Source organism: Mastomys coucha, unplaced genomic scaffold (assembly GCF_008632895.1).
Source record: "Mastomys coucha isolate ucsf_1 unplaced genomic scaffold, UCSF_Mcou_1 pScaffold5, whole genome shotgun sequence".
Classification (NCBI taxonomy): domain Eukaryota; kingdom Metazoa; phylum Chordata; class Mammalia; order Rodentia; family Muridae; genus Mastomys; species Mastomys coucha.
In genome coordinates this window covers 63,432,174-63,444,952 of record NW_022196911.1, presented here as the reverse complement: position 1 = coordinate 63,444,952, position 12,779 = coordinate 63,432,174, and the positions used below count along the sequence as shown (strand labels likewise).

General features: G+C 48.2%; 1 protein-coding gene across 2 annotated transcripts in view; it reads left to right on the top strand.

The window, feature by feature from the left end:
• The window catches only part of Ntn1 (netrin 1), a 199,053-nt gene that overhangs the window by 170,462 nt on the left and 15,812 nt on the right, over positions 1–12,779 (top strand). For both annotated transcript variants that reach the window (XM_031350911.1, XM_031350910.1), the window contains exon 6: positions 11,969–12,043. In XM_031350911.1, the coding sequence (XP_031206771.1) occupies positions 11,969–12,043 (75 nt within the window). The remainder of the gene's footprint in view (positions 1–11,968; positions 12,044–12,779) is intronic.

The window sequence follows — 12,779 nt, the reverse complement described above, 5'->3', positions numbered from 1 at the left end:
GATAGCTGTAGCTCCATCGACCTAAGCTGCAAGGCACAGTGCTGTGTTCAAGCACACCCAGTTGTGTGGGGAGCCCCAGTGCCAGTGTCTCTAGGCTTAGTAGCCTCCCTACCATCCAGGCCATCAGCTCCTTCGAACTCTCCCCAACATCCCATTCCTTGCAGGGTTCCCAGCGGCTAAGATTGAAGTTACCAGCTGCTTTCTGAAGTCCCACTGAAGCCACCTGCTCCCCTCCCCCTGCTCCCCCCACCCACCCCCCTGCCACAACACACCACACCCTCAAGACACTAAACTGCCCTGTACAGAGGCTAGAGGAGGTCTTTCTAGATGGATAGCCTGTGCTTCTGCCTCCTGACTTCTGTGTATCCCCTCTCACCTCCATCCCAGTGCCAGTGTGAAGATGTTATGAACAGAGTGCTCACAAGGCTGAAGAACTAGCCAGGTCCCTTATGAGCAGCCGGCCACTATCAATACAATACCACGGAACCTATGTTAGTAGCTCTGCTTGTCCCGAACAGGCTTGCTCACTGCAGCTAGCTTATTTTGCACTTTCCCTGGGGCCCCAAGGATTGTTGGTAATGAACCCCATGCCAAGTTCTGGGGCACTAAGGTCTGCTTTCTAGGAAAATGAACAGACCCATTCCAGACTGTGAAATGCATGCTAAGAACTGAGAAGGTTCTCTGCTGTGCTCAGAGGAAGGCTGCCGGCACAGGAGTAGGAACAGGCTCATTTGAGTCCCAAAGGGAAAGACACTGGAGATGCAGGTATAGATGCTAAGCCTGTGCGGGCCAGTTAGACGGTTGGTTCTCTCCTACCCACAGGCATTGCTCACACCAAACTCCCAGGTGGGTCCCCCAGGCCACCTTTAGTCCAGCAGTTCCATCCAGCAGTCTGTCTTCGCCCTCCACTGTCTTCTCCTGCCTGAATCCGGCAATGTGTTGCTGGCACTGTCCCTGCTGCTACCTCTGTTCATGGAAGGGGACATGGATGCTCAGAATGGTCATGGCCCACAGACCAGAAGTCGTACTTGTAGGATTCTTTTAACTGACAGTAAGGGGTTTTGCTAGAGGCCCGACTCAGTTGCTTCCACCTAAAGCCTTGGTCTCCAGAGTGAGTACCTGGCATGATGAATCACAGGGACAGCCTGGAAGAGGGGCCTTTATTGTTTGGAACACAGGTGTTAGGAGGAAGGGAACTTAGATATTTGGGAGACTATGGCAGATCTGTGGGATCCTTGCCTGTTGTATAAGGTTTTATGGCCTGGCTTTCCATGAAAAGTACGAAGAAGGCCAGGTCCTAGGCACCTTACACAGTTGCATGTATCCTCCAAGAGCTGCCTCTGCCCTTGGTGGCCACTTCTGGGGCAGAGGCAGAAGGAGGGGGCAGGGCTTTCCTGGGAGTATCAGGTCGGGGTGATGTGCCAGCCCATCTCAACCAGCTGATTCCCCATGTTCAGTGTGCGATGAGGCAGGGTGTGAATCCTGGTTCTTGTGTGTCCTTCTCCACCAAGGCACCTATCTACTGTCCTGAAGGAAGAAATAGGCCTTGGCAACGAGTGACTATTGGAAGCACAGTACAAAGTAAAGATCACTCTCAAGGGTTGCCTTAGCTAGCCCAGGACCCACTCCTAAGAGGGATGAAGAGCCGCACCTGACTCCTTGTGACTGAAGATCTGATGACAGGCCAGGTTTGAACCACATGGTGGCTTTGTACTAGTCTTGAGATGGAAAGCAAGCCTTTTTTTTTTTTTTTTTTTTTTTTAGCCCTGTGCTCCCTTCTTGCTCATTCTCTGCAGGACACCCCAGTGGGCTATGCTAGGCTGGATCCTGCCTCAGACCCTGTGCATGCCAACCTCTCCACTCTGCTCTCCTCACCTAGATGACCCTTCCTCTTAACACTGTTCAGGTCTCTGCTTACAGAGATGTCTACAGCAAGCTCTTCCCAGCCACCCTGCCTGTGACAACTCTCAACAGCATGTTCTTGTCATGGCCACGGTGGGTATTTGGTTGGCTAGTGACACACACTATCTCTTGATCTCTTGGTATCATCTGTGCAGTTGGGAGAGGCGCCAGCTCACCGTAAGAAAGCACCGGCCAGTACTGAGGGTTACAGACACAGGATTCTCATCCTACAGGGAAATGACTCCTGTCCTCAGGACATTTTTAATGTTTTGGTTTTTGTGGTGTGGAGACTGAACCCAGGGGCTCAGGCATGCTACTACTGAGTCACATACCCAGTCCTTTCACGTTTAAAATATCGTGATAGAGTCTCAATAAGTTGCCTAAGTTGGCTTTGAACTTGTTCAGTAGTCCAGGCAGGCCTTGAACTTGTGGTCCCCCTGCCTCCCATGTAGTTGGAATTATGGGCCTATGCTACTGGTGTTAAGGTTTTTTGTTTTTGTTTTTGTTTTTTGATTTTTGGGTTTTTTTGTTCTGTTTTTCTTTCTGTTTTGAGACAAGGTCTCCCTGTGTAGCCATGCCTAAACTGGAGCTCACTGTGTAGGCCAGGCAAGTCTCAGATTCAAAGACATCTGCCTGTGTCTGTCTCCAAAATGCTGGGATTATCGGTATGCATACCCCATCTGGCTTTTTTTTTTTTAAATGTGAGAATTGCATCCTGTTAAAATTTAAATGTAGATCAGGTAGTGAAGTAACAATATAAACACCAGCTATGGTCCCACTGCCCAACACTTCCATGCTTGAATGGCCATCCCGGTCTCCCTCCCTCTGAGTATTTGCACCTGCTGGGGTCTGATCTGGGAATACACTCTCTTAGACTGGTTCTCAGTGCTAACTTACCACGATGACCTTCATGTCTCTGTGGGTCTCCGCTCACCTCCTGTCCTTCTCTACCAGTGTCCTGCTCACTGACCTCATTTTCCAGGTGTCATTCTTCCATGACACTCACAATGGAATTTACCTGACTGGCCTGCCCCTGCCCCCCAACCCCATAGTGCCGGCTGACTGTCATTTGTCTCATGATCCACCTAGAAGTCTCCAGAGTCAGCCAGGTGGGAAAGGTGCTTAGGGGAACTTCTCAAGCTAATGGTAAAATCATCAAGGTGAGATTGCGGTGTCAGAGGAGAGTGGCCTCGGGATTGGGGCATTCAGCTAGGGGTGCTTTGGTTTCTTGGCAGGAGTGTGTGTGCGCCCACTGTGGCTGGTTTCCAGGGTAGAAGGGCCCTCTTCCCATTGGCTAAGGTGTGTTTCTTCGACATTGAAACGGTTGTATCTTTTCATGGGCTTTTCCAGTTTACTTTCTTGTGAATCACCTGGTCATCTCCTTCAAGTTTTGCCACACTGACTTTTCTTATTGTCCCAACAGTTCTTTGTGTGTTAAGGATTCCATCATCAGCTTTCTTTGTTTAAACGTTTTGGGACTTTCTCCTTTAATTCTTGTGTGTGTGTGTGTGTGTGTGTGTATGTGTCTGGGGTCTGATCTGAGAATACACTCCCTTAGACTGGTGGTTCTCAGTGCCACCTCGCCAGGATGATCTTTATGTCTCTGTGGATACCAGGGATTGAACTCAGGTCATCAGGCTTTGCAGCAGGCACCGTTTACCTACTAAGCATCGTGTTGGCCCCACATTTGGGGGGATTTCTTCAACTTGATTGTCACAGAGGTTGCAAAGCACATCACATTCAGGTCCTATGTCAGTCTGTTGCTAGAAGTGGCTTCATTTTAGGAGCCCCATGATCCAAAGTGGACATTTGATTGTTGAGGCTCGGGGTGATGGATCAGTGAGATCAGCACACATTAGAGAGAGAACTGCATGGAGGTTAAGGAGCTGCATGAAGCTCCGAGCTTTTGGAGAAGTGGCTGCATGCTTGGACCAGTTGCCTGTTGGTGAGAGGGCTGAGAAGGTGCTCTTACCTGACGGGAAGGAACCATCTGCAGCCAATGTCCAGGAGCAAGAGTAGTGTATTCTTTGGCTACTTTATTGAGTTCTCATATCTACCGCCCTGCTTCACCCTTATCCCTTCCAATCCCCCACACTAGGTAGGAGAGAAAGAAGGTTAGAGGGGAAAGGGGGTGTTGATGTCGTTAGCTTACTTCCTGCTGATCAGGGGAGTTCCTTGGGGCAGGTCCCATCTTTGTCATTAGAATATGTCCAACTAGCAATCCAGCAATAGCAATAGCAGCAGCATGGGAAGCAGCAGGTGCCACAAGCCCTCTCGGGGCTCTTCTTGGGGATCTTGCATTTGTACCTTCTCAAGAGTCTCTAGAATTCCCGATGTAAACTATCTGCAGCTGGCAAGAATCACACCCCTGCTAGAGCACGAGACAAATCATAGAGGCTGTGGACAATCTGAAGCAGCCCCGTATCCCACACCTGGGGCTAAAACAACACCATACTCACATAATTGTGTTTGAAAAGAAACCAACATTCTAACTACAGGCAAGAATTGCACTTGTTGGGAGTTCTTGCCCCACTGCCCCCATGATAGCTGTCATGAACTCCCCTGGCTTACCCTGGGTACTCTGGATGCTGAACACATTCAAGTTGGGTTTGCTGGCCTGGGCAGTGTCCATGCAGCCTACAGCTGTAGGTCAGTCAAACTGGTTCCACGTGCCTTCTAACACTTAAGACAGACAGACGGCAGCTGAGTATACTCCCTTCCCTTGAGCCATTTCCCCCAGTTCAGAGGGAGCCAAGAACTTTTCCCTGCACCTAGCCATTGGAGCCAAAGCTCACCCAAGTCCTTAGGATTTTCTGTCCAGTGTGGTGGACCACACTGATTGGACGTTCCTCACTTAGCTACCCAACCCACAGCTTCCTGACAGCAGTAGCCCAGGAACAGGGGCAGAGGTATGGCTGAAGAGTGTGAGCCAGGGCTATAAGAGCGAGACCTTTGCCAGCTCTCCGCCTTACTCTGAGGGGAGGTGCCAGCTGCGGTACCCCAGGCTCCCGCCACAGGCCACCAGGCTCTGCTTGCCATATGCTTGGAAAGGAGCCTAGGGCAGTGAGCAGGCTGGCCCAGCAGGGTCTTGGCACCTAGGTACAGGAGGCAGAACAGGGGGGCCAGCTACCCAAGGTGCAGGAGAGGCCTGAAGGGGCTCAGCCTGCAGGGTATCTCTTGGCTCTTAGCTGTGGGTTGGTCAGGAGAGCAGGTGGGAGGAATGAAAAGGAGGTAGGCTGCTCCCAAGAGGGGCTAGGATGCCAGCCAGACGGGATGAGCCTCCCAGGCCAGGCAGATGGCCCCTTTTGGGTCCCAGCAGCCCTCCCCCGGACGGAGAATGTCCAAGTGGAGACCAGGTGGCACCTGGGCCCGAGCCTGGCAGCCCTTGTCTTTGGTGGGGGAGGAGAGTCCAGTAGAAGGAGTACCTTGTAGCAGGTGCCCCTACAGAGCTGCCAGTGTTTACCTGGCCACTCAGTTGGAGTGTGGTGGGGACCACTGGGGAGAGCGGATAGGTTTCTAGAAGTCAGATGATGATCACTGGTCCACAGGATCTTCTGTGTCTAGTCGGGAGTCTGGCAGTTTTTGTTTTAAAGCTGAGCTATATGAAACTGGTGTGTTGTTGCATGTTTGCTTGCTTGTTTCACACTGCGAAATGATTTCAGTGCTTTTATGCAGTCTGTCATTTAATAATAGTCCATCTTTTTCTGTTTCCAAATAAGTCAAGTAGCATGAGATAGCCGTTTCCATCACTGGCTCCCATGGCCCTGTCTCTGAACCCGACTCCTTCTAGACATCTCAAGTCTGTCTGTTCAGTTCGGTCATTTCAGTTCTCCCGAAAATATGCGTCTCAGCCAGATTCCAGGATTCTCGCCCGGAGTCATCATACAATAGCCTTCTAATTCACAACATTTCTTTAGGTCATGCTTTCCTCATTCTTCTGAGTCTGTCTGTTTTCTTTCTTTTATTCATAATTAGACATGACAATGTTTTGTCTGGTCTTTTTTTTTTTTAAGGTTTATTTGGAAGCATTTCAAAGAGTCAAGCTTTGTGTTTGTGTAATTTTACCCCCCCATCTACTCCTTTCTGCTTCTGCTGTTATTAATTCTCCCCCGCCCCTCCCCCGCCCCCGAGTTTGGTTTTACTCATTTTTCTAAGTTTCTAGGGCTGAGTCTGGCTTACTTATTTTGATCTTTTCTTCCGTCACAACAAGCATTATTAGTTATAGTGTGGTCAGGAAGGGTGGCGTGTACCATTTCAGCTTCTTGGAATTAGCTTGATATTTTTCTACTTATACGTCTCTCTCTTTCTCCCATTAATATAGTTCAGTGAAATATTATATACACAAAATAGTTAAAACACCTTTACATTTGTTTATTTATGTATGGTGTGCATCTGTGTGGGTATAGTGCATCATGGTGTGTATGTGGAGGTCACAGGACAACTTTCGGGAGTTGATTTCTCTCTTTTCACTGTGTGGGTTCTGGGAATTGAACTCAGGTTGTCAGGCTTGGCTGCAATCTCTTTACCTTCTGAGCCATCTTGCTGGCCCCATAAGCTGATTTTACTTGGTTCCTTTTTTGTGTGTATTTTAAGCATGTTTGTTTTGAATTCTGCCTTTTCTGATATTAAGATCTCTACTTCTTGATTCATTTTTGTCTGCATTTGCTGATAGATAATACCTCTATCCCTATTTAAATTCTTTTAACATTCCACTTATATCCCTGTGTATAAGTTACTTTTCTTGTCAATGTTACAATGTATGTGACAAAACAACTTAAAAGGAGGAAGGGTGTATTTTGGCTCAGGACCTTGGGGGCAGTGCATCAGGGCGTGGCGAGGCAAACCGTCCAGGTAGTATCGGGTCAGTGAACACAGCAGAGGCAGTGACCATGCTCGGACTCTTTGCTTCCTTCCTTCTCTTGTCTCTGAGCCCCTGGCTGCTGGACAGTGATAACACATTCATGTTGGGTCTCCTCTTGTCTGCCATTCCTCTGGAACTGCCCTCATGTGCATTCCTAGAGATGTGACTGTATGCATGTCTGTGCATGTAACCACTTGAGTGCAATTACGGTGATGGCCAGAAGAGGGTGTCAGATTTCCTGGAGCAGGAGTTACAGGTGGTTGTGAGCCGTCAGTGTAGGTACTGAGAAGGTTGGCACACAGGACTTCTGTATCTAACCAGTCCCTGCCCCAAGTGATTCTACGTGCAGTTAAATTGACAGTGAAGAATAACTGTCCCCACCTTCTTAGACAGTGACTGAGTATTGTGAAATCAGATTTGGAACTTTACTTTTACCATTTTATCGCCAAGTAGTTGTGGGTTTGTGTGTGTGTGTGTGTGTGTGTGTGTGTGTGTGTGTGATTTTTTTTCTTTAAATTTTTATAAAAATCACAGAGACCCACCTTGCCACCCCTCTTTTATAATCTTACTATATTAAAATTGTGCCTGTTTATATTTTCCATTTTCTCTGGCTTATCTTTTGGCATAACTTTAATTATAATCTTTTTCTCTGGTGTTTTGTGGTTATTTAAAAAGAAGGATCTTATTTGGCAGAGTCAAGCATCAAATAACATCCTTGACATTTTTATTTAAGCAGTTTGATTCCCTGCCTTATTCTACTGTGTTCTGTTAATATGATCTACATTTTCAACTAAATTCTTATAATTAGACATTCTTAATGTTCCTCTGTAAGCATTTTAACACTGTTTTGATATCGCCTTAAGTGTTAGAACCAAATTTCAAACTTTTATATTTAATGACATTGGGGCACATTGTATTATAGCATAACTTTCTTCTTTCAAAGCCCTTTTTAAAAAATTCATTTTATAGGTGGTTGGAAAGCAAATACTGAATTATTTTCTGAGCTCTACCTATATATTTGAGAATGCTCTTTTTGTATGTATATATGTATGTATGTATGTATGTATGTATGTATGTGGCCAGTGTGTATGAGAAGACTGTCTAGCTAGGTATAAAATTATTGTGTTGAAAATTTTCTCCCTGAAGACACTATAGACATCACTCAGTGATCATCTGCCCATTTTTATTGTTATTTTCAATCTGTGGTATATTTTTCTTATCATATGAAATATATAGGCATTTCCTAAGTATTACAGACATATCTAGGCATTGAGCTATTTCCCTTGCTTTTGAAAAGAGTGTATTGAACCCTTTCCTTCTGCACATGTGCTTCTGTCTTGGGCTTAGGGGTCGTCCTACCTACCCTTGATTCCGTTTCTCTTTGGTCCCTGCTGAAGCTCAATCATGTGTCAACTCTCCACTCTCTTGTATATCTGTATTCTCTCTGCTTTTCGCATCCGAATCCTTTCCCTCTGCATATTGAGAGTTTCTGCAGCACATTCTTCACGCTGAATCACTTTCTGCAGTATCCTCCTTCCTGGCTGCTTCAGAAGTGACTTTTAACTGTGCTCCTGTGGCTTACTTTAGTTTTTACTTACCCAACTCTTATGTACCCCATGGCCTTTGAGTTCAGCCTTGTTACTTCCGCAGTTTCATGGAAGCCATGTCTTTTTATAAATACTTAAGCCTGTTATACCCATTGCAAGTGGTTGCCGTGGAAGAGTTAAGGAGATGTGAGGGTTTATGGCCCCCATGTGTTTATGGCTTGGCCCTTTGCAGATCCCTGCATGGCCCTGATGACTGGCTCCCCATGTCAGACAGGTTAGGCTCTACTCCCTTGCTACCTGGCCTTTCCTTGGACTTGTGCTCTGTGGAGTTGGTACCTTCTCCATTACCACTGCCTGACTTCCTGATTCTCTGCATCTGTGATTTAGATAAAACTACAAATTCAGAGAGTCACTACAAATGGCTTACAGCCCCACCTTCCTTAAACTTCCCCTCCCTGCCCATGCTTTCCGTCTGTCTGTTTTCTGCTCATTGTCTTGCTGTCATCTCCTCCTCCTCCCCCTCTTCCTTCTCTTCTTCTTCCTTCCCCTCCTCCTTTTTTTGGTGATCTTTCTGTTCATCAGACAAAGAACTGTTTCTGGAGGTAAAAGCTGGATAGGCCTTGCTTCATCCACCACCATCTGCCTTTAATTAATTGAGATTGCTCCCAGATTCCGGCATTGGGTCATCTATCAGCTTCGTTCTTGGCGTTTGTGTGAATTTTCATTTTTTCACTCTCTTTATAGCTGTTTTGGAACAAAACAAGGAGAGGCCCCGTGAGTAGCTGCCAAGTAGATACCATGTTGTAGGAATCAGAGCTGGGCTTTCAGCTGAGACTTGTCTGTGTAAGATGCAGTCTCTGGAACTGTGTGTGGTGGTAGGGAAGGAAGCAGGGACAGGCGCAATTTCCTGACGCAGGGACCATTTGTCCAGTGACCGCAGTGATTTGGACCCAACACAGCCACCGACAACCAAAGAGTCCTTGCTGCATCTCTGTGAAGGTCCCTCGCTTTCTCCAGAGGAAGCTGTTTTAGCCCATTCCTCCCAGCCTGTTTACCTGTATTTTACACACAGCTCTAACAGGCTTGGTATGTTTCCCTAGCTCAGTCTTGAATGGGAATCTGAAGGAGGAAGGGATATTTTGTAGAGGAGACTGACTTTTTTTTTCTTCTGAGTTTTGACTTAACCACTTGTCTGGACTTTCCTCTGCTGAGCCAGGGGCTGGGTACAGAAACCGTCCACTCTTACGTTCTGGAACCACCAGGAGCCTTCCAAATCCAGACACCCAGTGAAGGAAATTAGAACATGTTGTGGACAGATCAGATCTCGGACCTTAGTGGTCTTTGAAACTCAGGGGAATTCTACTGCAGGGCTGGCATTGGGGACCAGAGGTTAGGCTCACAGGTGGCCTCAGTGAGACTTTCTGAACCATAGATTCTCTTTCATACAATATATGGGGTACAAGTGGAAAGGAGGTTCACTAAGGCCTCCTGCAAGCTGGTTGTGATATCATGGTGTGTGCAGCCTTTGAGATATACAGAGATGCCCGAGCCCTGGCAATCTCAGGTTCTGAAAGCACTGTGATGTCAGACCATGGTGGCCGCTGCCCATTCTTGGATAATATCTGTCCAGGGTACATTTGGCTCTAGAACTTGGCTATTCCTAAGGTGTGGGCAGTGGTGCTGAAGGTTTAGGGGGGTGGGGGTTGTTCTTTGGATTTGAATGTTTTCCTTCTAACTCTAAAGTATAGGACTCCCTGGGGCTGTTCCAAACTCAGCTTTTCCAGTGTTATAAGTTGGGCACTATGTCTCCCTCCTCTGAAGCTGACACACCTAGTAGTATCTTCCCCACCCGGGTCATTGAGTGGATATGACTTACTGAACCTGTGTGGAGGACTCAGGGTACTATGATCTCTTCCTGATTGGAAATGAAAGCACTCACTTGGGCCAATAACTTCACACACACACACACACACACACACACACACACACTCCAAATGGACTCTAAGTGGACTCTAAGTCATTTGGCTCCACTTGCATTTCAGTTACCTTAAGTGGAGAGCGCAGTATAGGAGACCCACTAGCCATCTCAGAAACACCAGGACATATGCACAGCCTGGTGGGTTCAGTCTCAGTGTGGCAGCTGCCAGTGAGACAGCACAGCTATGGGGTACAGGTGTTCCCCGGCATAGCTCCTCCCACCTAGGAAGAGCAGCTGTGATGGGTGATGTGTAGTGGGTTCTATATGAGGGATGCATCCTTTCCTGTCTTCATACTGGGCTTCGCCATACACAGTAAAGTCTACACTCTGGATAGCCTGACCTTTCACATTCCAAAAGCTCCCTACTCCTGAAACTCCAGCTGGCAGAATGGTCTGTTGCCGCAGCCTCCACTGTCCCTGGGCAGGGCTATCCTGAAGTGGATCCAGAGAGATGTGCCACAGGGGCAATGATTTTCTTTTATTTCTTGAAACTGGCTCCTGAAACTGGGCCCCAAAAAGCTGGCCCCTTATTATGGAGTTTGGTGCCTGATGGTGGGCTAGATAGAGTTGTTCTAACTAAGGGAGGCATCCGTCAAAACATCTAGTGCCTTGAGAGAAGAGCTGCATGCTGGGGGGCTGGAAGCACATTCTGGAGAGATGGCCAGGATCCTCTGCAGATCCTTAGCTACAGGCTGGTGGCAGCCACAGTACTAGAGTGCCCAGGCCTTTCCTGTCTTGTATTCACAGACACCATTCCTTTCTCCCATGTTGACCACAGTAGGTAGGTAGGTAGCTTGCCTAATTTGCACCTCAGCTTTCTTAACCTGCCCAATAGGAATAATGCCGTCACTCGAAAGACTAAGACTTGCTGGAGATCCAGCATGAACAGCCATGCAGGCAGGGCGGGTGGCTGATGGTTCCCATCAGGTGGTCATACACACCTCAGGAAGAGACGCCATCATCTTGTTTAGGCAGAAATCACTGGCAGGAGATGGCAAGGTTAGGTTGGAGTCTTAACCACTTCGTTTGGGGGAGTCGACAAGGCCACTTCAGGAGCTGTAAACTTTGCATCTACTGAATGCCTGGCTTTCAGAGCCCGAAACCCCCAAAGCTGTGGCCGGCAGGTATGGCCAGCAGCCAGTGGCCAGTAGCACTGCCTCTCAGCAGTGGGGCCCATTAGGGCTAACCTCTTTTCGTGGGCATTTTATTTGCACACTTCACTGGAGTGGACACCAAAAGAGGTTTTCAAATGTTTCATGGGCTGCTAATTTCCCCTGTGACCTCTTTTGTTGGGGCCTAACCTCAGCCAGAGGCTTCATGCCATGAAAGCCAGCGGCTGACACAGACCCCGACGGCCCAGTGACAATGAGGCCTCTATCTGCTTTAATCAGCCTTCAGTTGAATCTTAAGGCAGAAGGGATTGGTGTGGTGCTCAGAAACCCTGGGTGGCACGATACCGTGGTCCCAGAGGCTCTCATGGAGGCTGAAATATTCCACCAGGCTGAGGGAAGAGGGGTGGCCTTTGTCCCACTGGCCTCTTTAGAAAGCCAGCCTGTCCTGAATGGCCACCTGCTTGGCCTGGCCTGTGGATACCACTGGGTCTCTAGGGAGGTGGCCCACTCGGCTACCAGCCCATTCTTGAGTGGCCTAATGAGTTTCTATCTGTGTCCTCCCCTGCAGACTGTGACTCCTATTGCAAGGCCTCCAAAGGAAAGCTGAAGATGAACATGAAGAAATACTGTAGGAAGGACTATGGTAAGTGGGGGCAAGGTGGGCTCCTCAGTGGTGGCTTGCGAGTGACTTGTGTCACTGTGTCCCTGAGATCCATGAAATATTTTTGCCCAAGAAAGCACTCCCTTCTGTGTCAGAGAAGCCAAAGGAGCCTGGATTCTCCCAACTGCCCTGCACAGGGCATCGGGATCAGTGGGGGCCATCAAGGCTGGGATTTCTATCCTGGACGCTGTTCGCTCTGTCCAAAGGGCTATGTGGCTGCAGACTACTCGCTCGCTCACTCTCTGGTCTTCTGTGTCCTCACTCATACCCTGGCATTGTCTCAAGTCTCTTGCTCGGTGAGGCGAAGTTGTCCAGCATCACAGTGGGTGGGGGCTGCTGGCCGTTGGTAGATTCCCTTGAGCCAAGGCTAGGTGAGACATCTATGCTGTAAGACTGTGCATCCCGCTCTGACCTTGAGGACCCTGAGAAGTTCCTGGGAGGTTTCAAGGGGGACACATGACACACGAGAGGCCATAGTAGACCAGCTGCTTGAGCCAGACTTGAAGTTTGCCCCTTAGTCAGGCTAGTAGTTAGGGCTTCTCTGCATATAGGAATAAATCACTAGGCTCAAAGACATTTTGAGAGTCTCTGAAACCCCATTTTACTATGAGCATTCACACACATGTGTACCCCCTCACACTGAAGCCAGAGAAGACCCCAAGCATCCAGACGGCCACACTTGTCACAGGCCAAGAGACAGCAACATGCAGGTATCGAC